Source organism: Ostrea edulis, chromosome 6, assembly GCF_947568905.1.
Source record: "Ostrea edulis chromosome 6, xbOstEdul1.1, whole genome shotgun sequence".
NCBI classification, from domain to species: Eukaryota; Metazoa; Mollusca; class Bivalvia; order Ostreida; family Ostreidae; genus Ostrea; species Ostrea edulis.
In genome coordinates, this window is record NC_079169.1 from 92,497,824 (window position 1) to 92,516,197 (window position 18,374).

The 18,374-nt window shown below is 36.2% G+C and overlaps 1 protein-coding gene across 3 annotated transcripts; it reads left to right on the forward strand.

Moving 5' to 3' along the window:
• On the forward strand, nt 1-16,902 carry LOC125683450 (vesicular glutamate transporter 2-like). Of its 3 annotated transcripts, none has more exons than XM_048924593.2 (13): nt 20-163; nt 3,085-3,443; nt 3,789-3,907; nt 4,113-4,230; nt 4,688-4,775; nt 6,120-6,206; nt 10,647-10,780; nt 10,868-11,014; nt 15,527-15,659; nt 15,764-15,874; nt 16,238-16,365; nt 16,472-16,556; nt 16,677-16,902. In XM_048924593.2, exons 2-13 carry the CDS (start codon nt 3,147-3,149, stop codon nt 16,889-16,891), a joined length of 1,662 nt encoding a protein of 553 aa, XP_048780550.2. In that variant the 5' UTR covers nt 20-163; nt 3,085-3,146; the 3' UTR covers nt 16,892-16,902. The 3 variants fall into 3 exon arrangements, with proteins under 3 accessions (XP_055998700.1, XP_048780550.2, XP_048780549.2); XM_048924592.2 differs by having other exon boundaries at nt 56-354; XM_056142725.1 differs by lacking the exons at nt 16,238-16,365; nt 16,472-16,556 and having other exon boundaries at nt 1-354.
• Nucleotides 16,903-18,374: the final 1,472 nt, after the last annotated feature.

An 18,374-nucleotide genomic window follows, 5' to 3' on the forward strand; every position in this document is an offset into this window, starting at 1 on the left:
AAACAAAACAGCTGATACATCTACTTCGATCTCCCGTCAACAGCTGTTTTACTTTATTGTGCATTTGTCTTTTTCTGTGTTTGTTTTTTTCACAAGTGAAAATTTACCTAGAACTCGCTGTTCCCAGGTAAACGGCTGTGCTATTTGTTTTCCTTGTGCACAGGTAAGTTCTCTGATTTTAGGGTAAAGAAAATTGGTGGCGATTCTAGATGTGCACGACATTTGTGCTTTTTATCGATTTTAACCTGTCTGCGCCAAACGTGTATAAAAACTTTTAAAATCTACATCACACGTTTGGAGGATTATCTGGAAAAATCAGCACAAACCTTAGCACAGGGAGCGGTTTCAGAGGAGGTTAGTGGCGGTTTATTTGTTTTCTGGACAAATTAGAACTGTAAAGCTTTGGATTTATACTGCTTTGAAATTAATACCAAAAAAAAAAAAACTCTTTTATTTTGTATATATATATCAGACCGTTTCAATATACATGTACTACCTGCCTTGATGGGATGAAATCATTCATCCTTACTAACATTAGGTTAAATACAAACTCTGGATTGATAAGTTGAGCTATTTTAAAACCCTATACGACTAAAGTTTGATTCATTATCAACACGAACTGATGATGCATAAACAACATTGCTCTGATCGTGTGACTTGCTGAAAATCAGATCCCATTATATTATGAGCTCCAAGCAAATGGCGCTTACTTACCTCTCTTCCTAAAGTTGAATTTATTTGATTTACTTTTCAAATATATTTCAAACTTATTTGTTGTAGTTTATCATGAATCATTTTCAGTGAATGTTATGGACTTCTTTTTGCGTTGAAAGTGTGTAATTTTGAATAGAAATTTTTATAATTTTTAAGGATCTAGAGACATCTAAGATATTATTTTTAATAATTTGAACCTTTATATTGCGTGCTTTTTCAATCTAACAATTTGAAATAATCGAAGTGAAACATATTCGGTGTGTCCTGTTTCATGACGAGTTGTCTATAACCATAGCGACTGTCTCGAGAACCCGTGTAAGTATCAGGTGTTTGTTGGGGTGTGTGTCTGAAGACAGGACAGGAGACGGATAATGATACGACTTCATTGCTTGACGTCCGGGGGAAAAGTGTTGTACAAGACGATCATTTATAATCACAGAACAGTGACTCAAATAATCATAATATACAATTGGACACCATTAAAACAATAGCTACATATTTGATCACAGATATCCAACAGACACTGCTTTAACAAATGTAATGTGCAGTAGCACAGTTATATTCTATGTACAAGGGTACTTTTAAACAAAGTTAAACATACACCATTACAGGCAGTAATTATCATAAATGAAATGTCTTTGACACGCGTGATGGGGAATTTTAAAAATAAAATGGGTAAATTAACTAATTGATTGAAATTCACTTCGCTAAGAGGGATTGTTATTCGGACAAATTGTTTACGTTAACATACCTATATGACTTTATTTACAATATCAAAGAGACTTCCGGTTAATGGACATCATTTCCGGTTATCAAAGGAGAAAGCATAATTTCATTGTATCAACCATTCTCAAAATATTAAATTTCATGCTTTTAGATAATGTCTTCAAGATTTTAGCGCCCGATAGCGCTACCATGAAGTCGACAAAGAGCACTGGGCATACAACAAGTTTTGCTGACTTCAGAAATAGTCAAACTATTTCTGTAATCGATAAAACAAAATTAGGAAAAAACAAAATTTATTGTAAGCACGCATATTTTGTTGCAATCCAGTTTTGAACTGAAGGTCATACAGTCATCAATTTATATTTTCAGCGGAACAAATGAATCACTGCATGTTTTGTTTCTTTTGGGGCATACATGTATTATGTAGTGTGCTATTTTCTTCACTGTTGAATTTGTGTCACTTTCTGTTACATTCAGTAAAAAAATTTCTACTGAATTGACGTGATTTTACGTGACTGCATTGCTTAAATTCATTTAAAAAAAACCCGATGTTTCGGTAGTAACGTGAAACTGTTCCATATACCACACAGTTTTATTTTTTCTTCCCTTTATTCTCCTCCTGTGGGGATCCGGGTTAGAATAGGTCCCCAGTACCCCTTGCTTGTCGTAGAAGGCGACTAAGTGGGGCGGTCCTTCGGGTGAGACCGCAAAAAACCGAGGTACTGTGTCACAGCAGGTGTGGCACGATAAAGATCCCTCCCAGCTCAAAGGCCATAAGCGCCAAGCATAGGCCTAAATTTTGCAGCCCTTCACCGGCAGTGGTGACGTCTCCATGAGTGAAAAATTATCGAGAGGGACATTAAACAACATTCAATGAATCAATCAATCCCTTTATTCTCATGCGTCCTAATTTCATATTTTGTTTGTTCATTTTCCTTTTCGATCCACCTGGAAGTATGTCCCGACAAAACATTTATTGCTTCTCTCATCAAGATAGGTTGTTTTATTTCACTGTACAAATCTTTTCCTTGAAATGATTTACTTATGTTAAAAGGCAGACCAGCTGTGTCAAAACTTCTCTTACAGGTTACATATGCTCATCGAATGATATTAATGGTGTAAAAAAAAACCTGTAGCGCACAGTATAACGGAAGTTATACTGCCTCGCGAGAGAGCTAGCTTTTCTAGCGATGTGGTAGAGTATCTCTCTTGATTACGCAAGTTAAGCAACAGCAAGCGTGATCGGCACTTGGCTTAGTGACCGCTACACGTTACAAATTGGTGGCAGCGTAGTGACACTGGTGTTTGGCCTGCTTCAGGTAGAGTACAGACGTGGATTCGTCCGGAGACGACGGTAATGTTGTCGGGAACGGCGGATGCCATTGCTGAGCAGGTGTCAAACATTCAGATCAGAGAGAACTCGCGCTAAGCTTCGGGACAAAGCTTCCTTGAGCAGGGGAAAGTGTAGCGGACAGTATAAGGGGAAATGGGTGACTGCTACACGTTATAAAAGCATAAGTTTTCCAAAAAAAAGGAAATCTCCTCCATATACTTATCCATATGTCGTAACGGTGGGAGGTAAAATGCAAACATGCAATATTCCAAATAATGTCTGGTTTGATGTTCTGTTCCCTTGTATTTTAGCTTGCCACAAAAAACTTGAATTTAACTCAAAATGTCATCGACAAGCAAGTCCTGAATACAAAATGTCATCTGAATCCCAAGAGATCCCGAACCCCGACCAAACTGACAAGAGAAGTGAGAGCGATGTTGACCTTACAGAGAAGAGTGAAACTCAGAAGCAAGGAGAGGGCAGCACTTCCGCCATTTCCAGTTGCTGTTGTTCATCGCCGTATATCCCGAGGAGGTATATAGTCACTTTCTTAACGACGCTTGGAATGGTTGTTACATACTGCATGCGAACAAACGTTGGTGTGACCATGATAACTATTTTGGATGAAGAAGCCCATATGAAAGTCGGAACGCTACAAGCTAAGTGGAATGTTAGTATTACTTATTCATGCAAAGCATAGTAACGAAATGTGTCCTAACAAAAAGTTGCTTATGTCTGATACTAGTAATTAATCTCTAGTGCAATATAACATTCTCTGCAGTTAAAAGCTTATATATATATATATATATATATATATATATATATATATATGGAAACTATTTTCAAATTTTGATTGTATTGCCTTTGTAACATATGTAGACTGGACTGAGACTCAAACTCAGGACCTTTAACCCAGTGCTCTACTAACTGAGCTATCGAGTCGACGAACCCTTTACACGTAGTCCTTTTCTTTTCCCCCTATATTTCTTCATGTATTAGTTTCTTATTTTTGAAGTTACCGACAGTGGAGTGGAACACGAGAATGGCTGAACTTCTCCACAGCTTGTTCTATATCGGGTTTTTCCTGTCTCACTTACCCGCGGGATACTTCACAACCACGTGGCCCTGTCACAAGTAAATACACACTGTGTCTTCAACATCACATCAAAATGGATGTTTAAATCAAGCAATGTGTACTTCATTTATAAAAACATATTTACTCAGTCATTCATTGAAAGTGATGTCCTAAATTATACTAATAATCTATATGAAGATCTATGAGGTTTTCCCAGTTTATCGTTGTGAAATTTAGATAATTCTTTGTCATTGATTGTTGTAGAACATTTGGTGCCTGTATTCTGTTTTCCGCTTGTCTCAATGTTTTACTTCCCGTCAGCATTGAACATTTAGGATACACAACTAGTTGTGTCATCAGATTCCTCCAGGGAATAGGGGAGGTGAGAGAGAGAGAGAGAGAGAGAGAGAGAGAGAGAGAGAGAGAGAGAGAGAGAGAGAGAGAGAGAGAGAGATGACCATGCAATATAAATCTCTTTTTCTCATTGCCCTTCAGGAAATCTGTCACATTTAGTTTACATTGAATCCATTATGAATTCGATTTTTTGGCTATCTATTTAATGTAAGAAACGATTGATCGGTCGTCTCACATCTGCTACATAGCTACGCATCTTTTATATGAAACAAGTGCTAAGTCATATTGAAAAAAATATTATATCAAAAGTTGAGTAGGAAATCTACCTACACTTGTAAGTTTAGCAATCATCACAGATTGAACCCTCATTTTTGAATGGTGTACATGATTGTAACTTAATTCTGTGTAGTGCACACCTTTCATTCCCTGATTTACGATTCTATGCCAGCTGTTTTGTTTTCATGGTATTTATTGCTTTTCTTTAGGGCCTCCTGTATCCAGCATCCTATGGTATATTACGTCACTGGACAACAACCAATGAGCGAGGACGTTTGGTTGCAACAGTTCTTACTGGTACATGTTGTAGTCTTTATATCCCTAATAAATCAAATCTATCAAAGGTTGATAATAGCAAAAGATTAAAAATTATTCAACTCATGCCCCGGGGTGGGGGGTGGGAGATCGGGGGTGGGGGTGGGGGGCCAAAGAAGGTGCTCAAAGTTTTACGTGAGGATATACAGTAAAACGTCATTAAAATGTTCTTATGTACAGTTTCATCATGATTCATAATGTTACTAGGCAAGCATCCTCAGAAAATGCAGATTCAAACTTGTTGAAACCAGTGCATGGGTAGGGTGGGGGCCACAATAGGGGATTAAGTTTTACATAGGTAGAAATAGGAAAAAATCTCTTAGAATCGTCTTCTCAAGAACAACAAGGCCCTGATAAGTCATTTCATTATGCAAACATGCCCAGACAATGCAGATTCAAGTTTCTTCAAATTATTACCCCAGGGGTAGGTTTAAACCACAATACGGATTCAAAGTTAAGATGGGAATATGTAGAGAAATAAATCTGAACGCTTCTTCTCAAGAACAGCAGGTCTCTGTTAGTCATTTTATTATGCATGCATTATGAAGTAGTGATAATTCAAGTTTCTTCACACCAATGCCCCAGAGCTAGATTTGGGCAACAATACTGAGATGTAATAATTTAATAAATTCCACATAGGCATATAAAGGGGGAAAATTTGAAAATCTTCTTCAGAACAACAGGGTCATACTTAGTATACAATTATCCCCAGGTACTGCAGATTCAAGTGTGTTTGAATCATGGTGCTGGAAGGTAGGGCGGGGCAACAATAAAGGATTTTTCATAGGAATATCTAAAACCTTCTCAATAACTAATGGCCATTGCTGGTAGAATTTCCTATAGATATGCAAGCATACCAATGTAGTGCAGATTCATACTTTATCAAATCATAAGTCCTTGGGCTAAAATAGAGTTAGATTTAAATGAGAACATATAAAGGAAATCAAAACATTCTTCTCAAGAGAAGTAGAGTTACAGTAAATCATATCAATTTGCAAAACTTCTCAATGATTCAAGCATTTGTTTTAAGTCATTGACCTTGGGTTAGGGTGAGACTAGAATCGGCCGGATCATATCCTACGTGAAGCATCCCTGTGTTGTGTGGATTCAATTTCGCTTTAGTCTTGACACTATGGGGTTAAGTTCGGGTCATAAGATGGGGTTAAATTTTTTCTTCGGAAAAAAGAGGATAAAATCATTGAGCAATCTTTTTTTTAACAGCAGGACAAAGGTGACATAGGTGAACATTGTGGCCCACTGGTCTCTTGTTTAATTTAACTTTGCCTAACATTTCGTCCGATTACTTTATGAATTAAATTGTTTCAGGAACATACGCCGGCGCCATCGTAGGTTTTCCTATTAGTGGAATGATAACGCACTACATCTCATGGGAGTATGTCTACTATGTCTCCAGTAAGTAGTCTATTACATCATTACATCTCATGGGAGTATGTCTACTATGTCTCCAGTAAGTAGTCTATTACATCATTACATATCATAGTAATATGTCTCCAGTAAGTAGTCTATTACATCATTACATCTCATAGTATTATGTCTCCAGTAAGTAGTCTATTACATCATTACATCTCATAGTAATATGTCTCCAGTAAGTAGTCTATTACATCATTACATATCATAGTAATATGTCTCCAGTAAGTAGTCTATTACATCATTACATATCATAGTATTATGTCTCCAGTAAGTAGTCTATTACATCATTACATCTCATGGGAGTATGTCTACTATGTCTCCAGTAAGTAGTATATTACATCATTACATATCATAGTAATATGTCTCCAGTAAGTAGTCTATTACATCATTATATCTCATGGGAGTATGTCTACTATGTCTCCAGTAAGTAGTCTATTACATCTCATAGTAATATGTCTCCAGTAAGTAGTCTATTACATCATTACATCTCATGGGAGTATGTCTACTACGTCTCCAGTAAGTAGTCTATTACATCATTACATATCATAGTAATATGTCTCCAGTAAGTAGTCTATTACATCATTACATATCATAGTATTATGTCTCCAGTAAGTAGTATATTACATCATTACATCTCATAGTAATACGTCTCCAGTAAGTAGTCTATTAAATCATTACATCTCATGGGAGTATGTCTACTATGTCTCCAGTAAGTAGTCTATTACATCATTACATCTCATGGGAGTATGTCTCCAGTAAGTAGTCTATTACATCATTACATCTCATAGTATTATGTCTCCAGTAAATAGTATATTACATCATTACATCTCATAGTATTATGTCTCCAGTAAGTAGTCTATTACATCATTACATCTCATAGTAATACGTCTCCAGTAAGTAGTCTATTACATCATTATATATCATAGTAATATGTCTCCAGTAAGTAGTCTATTACATCATTACATCTCATAGTAATATGTCTCCAGTAAGTAGTCTATTACATCATTACACCTCATAGTAATATGTCTCCAGTAAGTAGTCTATTAAATCATTACATCTCATAGTAATATGTCTCCAGTAAGTAGTCTATTACATCATTACACCTCATGGGAGTATGTCTCCAGTAAGTAGTCTATTACATCTCATAGTAATATGTCTCCAGTAAGTAGTCTATTACATCATTACACCTCATAGTAATATGTCTCCAGTAAGTAGTCTATTAAATCATTACATCTCATAGTAATATGTCTCCAGTAAGTAGTCTATTACATCATTACACCTCATGGGAGTATGTCTCCAGTAAGTAGTCTATTAAATCATTACATCTCATAGTAATATGTCTCCAGTAAGTAGTCTATTACATCATTACATCTCATGGGAGTATGTCTACTACGTCTCCAGTAAGTAGTCTATTACATCATTACATATCATAGTAATATGTCTCCAGTAAGTAGTCTATTACATCATTACATATCATAGTAATATGTCTCCAGTAAGTAGTCTATTACATCATTACGTCTCATAGTAATATGTCTCCAGTAAGTAGTCTATTTCATCATTGCATCTCATAGTAATATGTCTCCAGTAAGTAGTCTATTAAATCATTACATCTCATAGTAATATGTCTCCAGTAAGTAGTCTATTACATCATTACATCTCATGGGAGTATGTCTACTACGTCTCCAGTAAGTAGTCTATTACATCATTACATATCATAGTAATATGTCTCCAGTAAGTAGTCTATTACATCATTACATCTCATAGTAATATGTCTCCAGTAAGTAGTCTATTACATCATTACGTCTCATAGTAATATGTCTCCAGTAAGTAGTCTATTTCATCATTGCATCTCATAGTAATATGTCTCCAGTAAGTAGTCTATTACATCATTACACCTCATAGTAATATGTCCCCAGTAAGTAGTATATTACATCATTACATCTCATAGTAATATGTCTCCAGTAAGTAGTCTATTAAATCATTACATCTCATAGTAATATGTCTCCAGTAAGTAGTCTATTACATCATTACATCTCATAGTAATATGTCTCCAGTAAGTAGTCTATTACATCATTACACCTCATAGTAATATGTCTCCAGTAAGTAGTCTATTACATCATTACATCTCATAGTAATATGTCTCCAGTAAGTAGTCTATTACATCATTACATCTCATAGTAATATGTCTCCAGTAAGTAGTCTATTAAATCATTACATCTCATAGTATTATGTCTCCAGTAAGTAGTCTATTACATCATTACATCTCATAGTAATATGTCCCCAGTAAGTAGTCTATTACATCATTGCATCTCATAGTAATATGTCCCCAGTAAGTAGTCTATTAAATCATTGCATCTCATAGTAATATGTCTCCAGTAAGTAGTCTATTACATGATTATATCTCATAGTAATATGTCTCCAGTAAGTAGTCTATTAAATCATTACATCTCATAGGAATATGTCTCCAGTAAGTAGTTTACATCATTACATTTGATAGTAATATGTCTCCAGTAAGTAGTCTATTAAATCATTGCATCTCATAGTAATATGTCTCCAGTAAGTAGTCTATTACATGATTATATCTCATAGTAATATGTCTCCAGTAAGTAGTCTATTACATCATTATATCTCATAGTAATATGTCCCCAGTAAGTAGTCTACTACATCATTACATCTTATAGTAATATGTCCCCAGTAAGTAGTCTATTAAATCATTGCATCTCATAGTAATATGTCTCCAGTAAGTAGTCTATTACATGATTATATCTCATAGTAATATGTCTCCAGTAAGTAGTCTATTACATCATTATATCTCATAGTAATATGTCCCCAGTAAGTAGTCTACTACATCATTACATCTCATAGTAATATGTCTCCAGTAAGAAGTCTTTTAAATCATTACATTTCATAGTAATATGTCCCCATTAAGTAGTCTATTGAATCAGTACATCTTATGGGAATGTGTCTCCAGTAAGTAGACTTATAAATCATTACATCTCATGGGAATATGTCTCCAGTACGTAGATTTATAAATCTTTAGATCTCATAAGAATATTTAATTTAAGCAATACGGTATTTATTCAATAACTTGTTGGGACTGTTGATTTTCAATTTCAAAAATGCCTTGTTCGTCCTACACAAGGGTTTTCCCCACCGCGTTCAGTATTTTCATAAACAGTTGTCCCTCAAAGGTCCAGTGAGAGTGAATCAATCCATTGCATTTATACTTGCAGAGGCGGGTGAACAGCTGGACTCTTGTTTTGTTTAGGACCTCGTTGATAGAGATCCTGTGAAGATTTATATCGTTGTTGTTGTAAGTTTTGAGATTTCTCTTGTTTGGAAATACCATGTGGCGTGATCTGTGTACCTGGCGAGATGTACTGCGGTGTCTCTGGGTGGTTCTCCTTGGATCTCGGAGCTCCAAGAGGATGGGAATTTCCAATGACTGTTGGGTCAGGCGTGTTGATAACACCACCTAGTTAACAGCATTCAGAATCTCGTCAGTGTTTTTTTGTCACTGTTTTGAGAAATTCCAGAAAACTTTAATAAGCAATTTTTGCGCGAGTATTGTTCTAGGTCATCAATTCTTGGGCAGAGATGTTTCATTTCATTTTTGATTTTCTCGATTTCTTGGAAAAGCGTTTTTTGTTATTTCATTTCTTACAGCAGCATAGCAGAGGATGACACTGGTGATTTGATATTCTTAGCACCATTTTCAAGAATTAAACTGAATCAGTGGGCGATGCAGAACTCAATGAATCCCTTGGTCATGGCGTTTTGCTGGTGGATGTATATGTTGTTTGTTTTCATTCCCTCCCATGATAATACTAATATCAATGTTAAACATTAATTTCTCGTTTGAGTATCAAAGGTCCAGGCCCTATAGTGTATGCATAGACACTATGCGAGTTATCAATACTCACGAGAGAAGGCAATCATGGCAGATATAAATGTTCAAATAACGAATTTCTACAAGGAAACTACAGGATGTACCTAAGAAATCATTCCTAAAACACCCAAAGGTCACATTTCACTTATCAAGATTTGAAACTCGGACTTTACATGCCGCTTGAGTATTTCAGAGCAGAGTCTCAAAATGACCGTCAATGTTCGATCAGATAAAACCAGAAAATCTCACGGGAATATGTCCCCAGTAAGTACAATGATAAATCATTGCATCACATGAGAATATGTCTTCTATGTGCCTGATGAGTCGTACATTTTATGGACATATATGTCTACTATGTTTCTAGTAAGCAGAATGACATTAAATAAAATTATAACGTACTTACATGTATATGCTTCCTTCATTAAGTTGTTTTTGTTTCGCATTCGGATTTTTCAGTGGTGGATCTATGAGGATTGGAGAATGAAATGTCATCTTGTATCCGCTATCTAATTGAATTTCTTCTTTTTTTCCAGGTGGTATGTGCATAATTTGGTATTTTGCTTGGCTTTGTTTTGTCTTCGAGAAACCATCACATGACACATCCATCAGCCAATCAGAATACGAGTACATTGTTAAAAACCAAGGGAAATATAATATCGAATACGAGGTTGGTGCTAGTGGAATATATTTCTTATCAATTAACTGCAGGGAATTATGTACAGCGGTGACATGTATAATTTAGTGTTTCTTGTAGAATCTAAAAGTGCCATATCGACAGATTTTGACGTCATTGCCTGTTATATCGTTAAGTTTGTGCCATTTTGCCAGAAATTGGGTCATCATTTTACTTCTAACCAATGAGCCATACTATCTCAGCATGTTCGGTTTCAGCGTTGCAGAAGTAAGTAGTTGTCTAGCTTTAGAAAAAGATACTTTTGTAGTCATTCTACATGTAAGTCACCAACATATTACAATCAATCAATTTGTATTGTTTGGGGAGGAAGACTAGGTAAAGAAAGTGGGAGAAAGGGGAAACATGTGTGAATGCACATGTATGTATGTTGTATCTTATGTGTGTTGTACATCACCCATCGGATAATTCAGCATCTGTTGGATAAGGGGACTTTCGGTTGCTCTGCAATAAGTAAAAACACGACGTTAACAAAGATATTTAGTTGTTACTTTGATGAGGCAAAAAAAAAAAAAAAAAAAAAATTATGTGTGTTTACGGTCACCCAATCGACCCAACACTAAACATTTTATCGGGAAATATATAATTTTTCGAAAATTTTGTCTCTTTCCGAAACCGAACCCTCTATTACTCCCCTTCTATAAAAATGGCGACTTCTGTAGTCTCGTTCAAGCAGATGCTCGGCTGTTTCCGCAAATCTCCGACGAGCAGAGTCTGGTAAAGACTGACAATAATAACTGTTACCGCTAGGAAGCGCTATTTTAGTTTCGGTTTGATTCTCTACGACATATACAGTGATTTGATGTTAATTAGTTGATCCTTCATTAGTGATACTAATGGGAAAATCATTACTACGTGTCGTTGTCGGCTGGAAATCGTACTTTCACTTTTGCCTCCTACAGCAACTTTTGTAGAATTGAATACAAAACGGTTTTACCATATCCTGTAGGTAGAATAGAAAATAAATCCTCTCTTTTACAACAGTCTGTAAATACCCTAGTTGTAAATTCTTAAGCTTAAACGGCAAATTCAATCTATTACAATATTCTCCGGTAGTCGTTCTTTTGAACCAACCAAGTACCGATATTTTGATAGGCCTCGTTATAACGTTACAAACGTTATCGCGAGCCTTTACCAGACTCTCTGCTCGTCGGAGATTAAGGAGACAGCCGAGCGTCTGGTTGCACGAGACTGCGACTTCCGCCATTCAGTGAAAACGGCGAGTGTTTTATCTCTAATATTCAAATCAAAGTACTTAAAGTACTCGTGGGAGTTGAACATTGTGGAAATTCAGTTAGAAAAGATAGTACTGGAAGGGTAGGGGGATAAATGACTGAATATTATCATGATTTTAGATACAAATCAACTGTTGTTGTTTCAAAGCGTTACAACAGCAAACATGGATAATGGAAGGCCCATGGGCCACAACGCTCCTCGAGTAACTGAAGTCGTGTTGTTGTTTTCTAGAATTTCACCCCTTTATATTCTCATGAAAAATGTGACCACATATTATGGCCCAAACATTCAAATCAATATGGTTATCAATGCCTTGCAGTTATGAAGAAGTTTTTCCCCTGTATTTATACATTCAAGTTTAATCCTAGTTATAGCTAATTCTAAGGATTCATTACTTGAAAAGGTAGTCCAATATGCTAAACTGTCACCTGAGTATACTACAGTCCTGTAGAGGATCAATGGAATGGTAAATAATTGTATAATAACTCAAAATAAATGAAATGCAAAAAAATTAAAAATTGTCGGGCATCGGAAATGCACAAGCCGAGTTGCGCAAGGAATGGGCATAGAGGGAACCGGCAGAAAAGTTTTCAAGAATTATCAAGCAGGGAGCAAAATTTTGCGTACATAAATTTCAGCCGACTTAAATCCTTTGTGACCTTGACCTTTAACCCTTGACCAAAATCAATAGGCTTCTTTGTCTCATCAAGGGCGATAATCCATCTAAGTTTAATTGAGATCCTATAATTTGTTAAAAAATTATAGTGCAGAAAACAAAATTTTCTCCAAATTTCAGTCTATTTATAGCCACTGTGACTTTGACCTTGTGACCCCGGAATCGATAGGCTTCTTGTCTTACTTAATCGATCTAAGTTTGATTGAGATCCTATAATTCGTTCAAGAGCTATGGTGCGGAAAACAAAATTTTCTCCAAATTTCAGTCTATTTATAGCCAGTGACCTTGACCTTTGACCTAGTGACCCCAGAATTGATAGGCTTCCTCATCTTACTGAGGGTGACAATCCATCTAAGTTTGAATGAGATCCTATAATTTGCTCAAGAGCTATGGTGCGGAAATGAAATGTTGATGCGTGCCTGCCTGCCCGCCCAAAGGCACTTCATCAGATCATAAGCCGAGTTCGACTTTATCGCAACTCCGCTAAAAATGAAACACTAGTCAAATAATGTTATTTATTGCCAAGGTATTTGGGATATTATACTGTGGCTGAAACAGGGGGTGAATGAACCTGACAGTATGGAAAGCATATAGTGGAATCAGACTTGTGATGCTGGAAATCTATAGTGATTAATAAACTATACATGTACAAGATCCATAAAAAAAATTTCAGTTTGTGAGGGAGAATCCTCATGTCTCTTTCATCTGTAGACAAATAAACAATGTGTTTTGACCAGAGCAATTTCCAATCCTTTTTGCAGCATAAATTCAACATTGTGGCAACTGGGTTAAACTTTGATAGTGAAGTAATACATGGCAACACCTTATCCCATGCTCTTAAAATTTCTGTTTGACACACACTCATGACATCCACTCAAACATTACAGAGTGCAGCAAAATCCCATTGTAATAGGGGATTCAAAATGGATAACTGGTACAAAATATGGTACATACTATTCAAAAAGGATAATGAATTTGACATATTGATGTCTTGGAAAAGGAAATTCTGACATCGGGGCTCTAAGCGTTTTTAAACATTGTCATTTGATAAAAGTGTTCTACATTTTTAAAAATAGAGATTAATATGTCTTTATATACATAGGTGAGAAAGTTTCCATTATTCCTAGCCGAGACATACCATGTATGCGCAAAAAATTCATAAACAAATACCACACTACTCACGTAGAAAATGTGGACCTTACCGTCAGATCATCAAGCGCAGCGAAACACGCCATTTCGAGATTATAGTCGACGAAAGCTCGGTAACAGTAATGAATAAGGTACACTCATTTTGTATCTATTTTGTGACTTTCTTTATTAAAAGGAACAGTTCTCTAATGTGTAACGTGCAATTACTACGTAATTCAATAACTTGAAGCATGAAGCAGTTTCACTTTGCCACCGGATATAAGAAATTTTATTTCGTATTCCGATCCCAATCGAAAGTTGTTGACTGGGAATGACGTGTTTTAATTCAATCTACATGTAACATCAAGCATTTTTTATATCACATTAAAAAAAACAACCAAATATATACACATACACAATGTTGTAGAGTTATTTCTTGTAAATTTTCTGAGGTTTCGCACCATATTCGATATTTCGCGCCACGGTGTCAATGGGGCTTGTGTGCAGTTGTCGTTCGTTTCCCTATCAATGTTTATAGGTGACGCTGTGCTACAAACGACAATTTTCAACCTTATCTTTTATTTTTCTATGTCTATCAGTATCAATTTGATCGAAATCTTGTATTCAAATTGATTTGAATACAATATCATTGCATTTATTTACATGTCAATTATCAAAATTAGATTAATTCAGAAAAGTTACATGGATTATTTAATGGCGGATGTTTATAAAAGTTTATGTTGATTTACCTAGGAGTAAATCAGCTGACACAGAACCCCCGCTGACGACCACTATACAAATCAATACAAATTACTGCGCAGAAAAGTGCGTGATGACCCAGGGAGATTGAACATAGTTCAACTCCCAAAAATGAGCCCAGCTGAAAGAATCGATAAGTGTTATTGCACCATTCCAAATTCCACGGCATTTATAGATATTTTCAACCAATATTATTACTTTAATCTAAAGAACCCGTGGGAATCCGGGCTAGAATAGGTCCTCAGTATCCCTTGCTTGTCGTATGAGGCGACTAAATGCGACGGTCCTTCGGGTAAGACTACAAAAACTGAGGTCCCGTGTCACAGCAGGTGTAGCACAATAAAGACCCCTCCCTGCTCAAAGGCCGTAAGAGTAGAGCATAAATCTAAAAACAACTATCCTTTCACCGGCAATTGTGACGTCTCCATATGAGTAAAAAATTCTCGGTTGAGATGTTAAACGACTAAAGAAAAATTAATGTAAAGTTGTTGGGAAATTGTACGAGATAACACCATCCCTAGCAGTTGTTTAAAACTGTCAAAATATACAACAAGTGCATATTGAATAGCAATATATATATATATATATATATATATATATATATATATATAATAATAATAATAAAAAAAAAGAAAGAAAGAAATCCGATCTACTGACCCTATTTTCCCCCAGCAGGTTACCGTAAACACAGTTTTTAGTATAAGATAATTGAACATCTATAATGATATGTTTTTAAAATTGATTTATTCAACGAGCGGCGCGAGTATATACTCTTTCAACTTGATGGAGATGTGTACATTACATGCTGTGTATTGATTGCTAATATATATGCACTTGCGCTTCTTTGTAAACGTTTAGTAACAATGCATGTGTAATTCATTTCGATATATTCCTGTAACACACACTGTCGTTTTGATCCCCAGAACGGCGTATATTCCTCTATTCCGCACGTGCTTTTGGTTTTGTGTACATTTACCAGTGGGCACATTGCTGACTACCTCCACCTGAATCCCAAGTACTCCACAACCTTCATCCGGAAGCTGCTCACTGGGATAGGTAGCCTTTCCATGCGTCATATAATGTCATATTATCAACAATCATGGTACGTCATACACATGTTGACGATTAAAATTTTCTAAATTGTGTATAATTTTCTTCAGGTTTTATATCACAGGCAGCGTGCTTTTTAATCTTGACTGTTCTGGAAAATGGTGTCCCAGTTCTCGTTGTCCTCTCGCTGGCGATGGGATTCTTCGGGCTTTCCGTTTCAGGTATTGATCTCGAGTTGTTAAACTTACAATACTTACAGTGATTCTGATGTATGATTGTTGGTAATCAGCAACTAAAATTTTGAATCCATTCTCAACCATGAGAACTTTCATATAAGCCTTTGCAGGTGCGGATCCAGAAGGTTTTTAAAAGGGCGTGTGTGACCCATGTTTATACCTTTTCTGTCCAAAAAGAGTGGTTGTAAACCCATGCAAAATGGTCATTTCTGTTAAACAGTGTGCGATCAAAGGGGGGGGTGCATCCCCTCCCCTGTAACGCCCCTCTAGATTCGCCACTGTTCTGTAATGAGCTGTGGTTCTGTTGATTTATCGATTGTTAATAGATGTACATGTGTTTGTTTTAAGGATGGCAGGTCAACTACTACGATCTCTCCAGTCGCTATGTTAACATTATAGTCAGCGTCTCCTCATTTTTCGCCGCATTGGCTGGGATCATCACCCCTCTTGTTGCTGGAGAATTTCTTTCCCCAAATGTACGCCAACGTTGTTGTTTATTAATTTTATGACTTTATTTTCCCAAACTTTATCAATGTGGCTGTTTTAGCTGCAGCTTATAATTATTCTCCTGTGACTTTTTAGAGTTTGAGAGGATGGAATGAGACGTTTTACGTAACAAGTGCGATAGTGCTTTTTGCTGCGTTGGTTTTCATACTTTTTGGCTCAGGTAATGTTAGAACACATAAAATTTAATTTCTTTTATGTGTTCATCTCCATCGTGCATAAGTTACAGCTTCAAATTAAGCGATAATTAAAAAAAAAGCATAAAAATTTCGTGTGTTGACAGGGGAGGAACAACCATGGGCCAATCCACCAGATGGTGTTGTTCTGATACAAAAAGTTGATCCGCTTGCCCGGAAGCCATATACCGTAGAATGTAAACAGACTATGCCAAATAAGGAGGAATCCACACATAAAGACAAAGTGTTTCAGGATCCCACACCCGAGCAAATTAATAAAGTGATCAACAGAATGTCTAAAGCGGCCAATAAAGACTCATAATATATCCATAACATGTGTGCTGTGCTTTCATTTGTAGTTTTTATATTTGTTGTTCTTTAGAAAAGAATGCCAACTTAGTATCTGTCAGGACCCTCTACGCAATAGACACACAAACGTTTCGGACAAACAGAATTAATTTAAAGTTATATCATTGGGTCAAATGCTGTCTGATGTGTTTCATACCGATTGTTAGGTCGTTCTTGTCACACATGATTATGTATCTATTCTATGTAATGATTGATTTGTGTTGCTTATGTTGTGTTGACACCAACAAAAAAATCAAGTTTAATTGAATAAATCTCGAGTAAATTTTAAGTGTAAAAGCATGTTTAGAACACTGTAGCTCAATAACAAGCATTACGACCCCAGCTTTTCTCTTAAATTTCCTAATTCCCCTTCAATGTAGAAATAAAAAATACACTTCCCAAAAAAATTGACATTAATATTGTACTACAAATCTCAGGTGCGAACCTCTCTAAACTAGGGAATAGTTTTTATTGTGACGTTATGATTATGACGTAACATTAAACAATATCTATGACGTCATTACATTGTTCATTATCGACGTTCATTCCGCGACATGTGAAGTTTTAAAAAGTTGGATAAACTGCATCCTTTGATCATGATGGCAAAATGAAAAACAATGTATGAAACAATTCTGAATCAAGATCAAGAAGTTACAGTCAGTGGGATATTTCGGCCACGAGAAGGAAAACGGTTGGAAATAACAAGCACGATAAAGAGGTACAATGTTGGAACGAAGTTCACTCGCGACAATGCTAAGAATGTACCAGGAAAACGGTTTGATAGGAATTCATTTTGTCATTTCTCCCATTTTCACTCGAGCGAAATTGATGAGTGTTGTAAGAGAAGCTGGTCATCAGACAGAAACCAACATAAGTGGAATTCGTGCGAAATTCAAGATACGTCTGAACAGTTATTTGAAATGATGGGCACAGTAAATTACAATCAAAATTCTCATGAAAACTTTTCCCGACAATCACGGAATAAGACGCCGTCTTCTACAACCCCCACAGTAAAAAATTCACCATTTACATACAGATATCCTCTTCCTGTTCCGCCGGCTTTTGCAAATAGATCCGCTCCTTCGTTACCTGTCCCGTGTGTGTATTCCAGCATAGTATCGCCATGTAAAATAATCCAGTCGACACCAGCGAGTATGTTGAAGACGAAATCAATGATGAACTATGAATCTGGGTACACCGAGATTAAAGCCAACAATGCCCAGGCTGTCTATGACCCGAATTCCAAGTTTATTCACCGGAAGTGCACACCAAAACAACCTAACGTTCAATGGGCTCCGGAGAGAAATTCAAACAGAACTGAATTTGGCTATCGAAACGGTTTTAGGGCATACTCACCAAAGAAAGAGATGGTTTTAGAAAAACTAGTCGAGACTTCTCGACCTACTGTTCAGAAATTCGCTGTGAAGGATCTTGGCGTGACGTACTTCCTGTCCGAT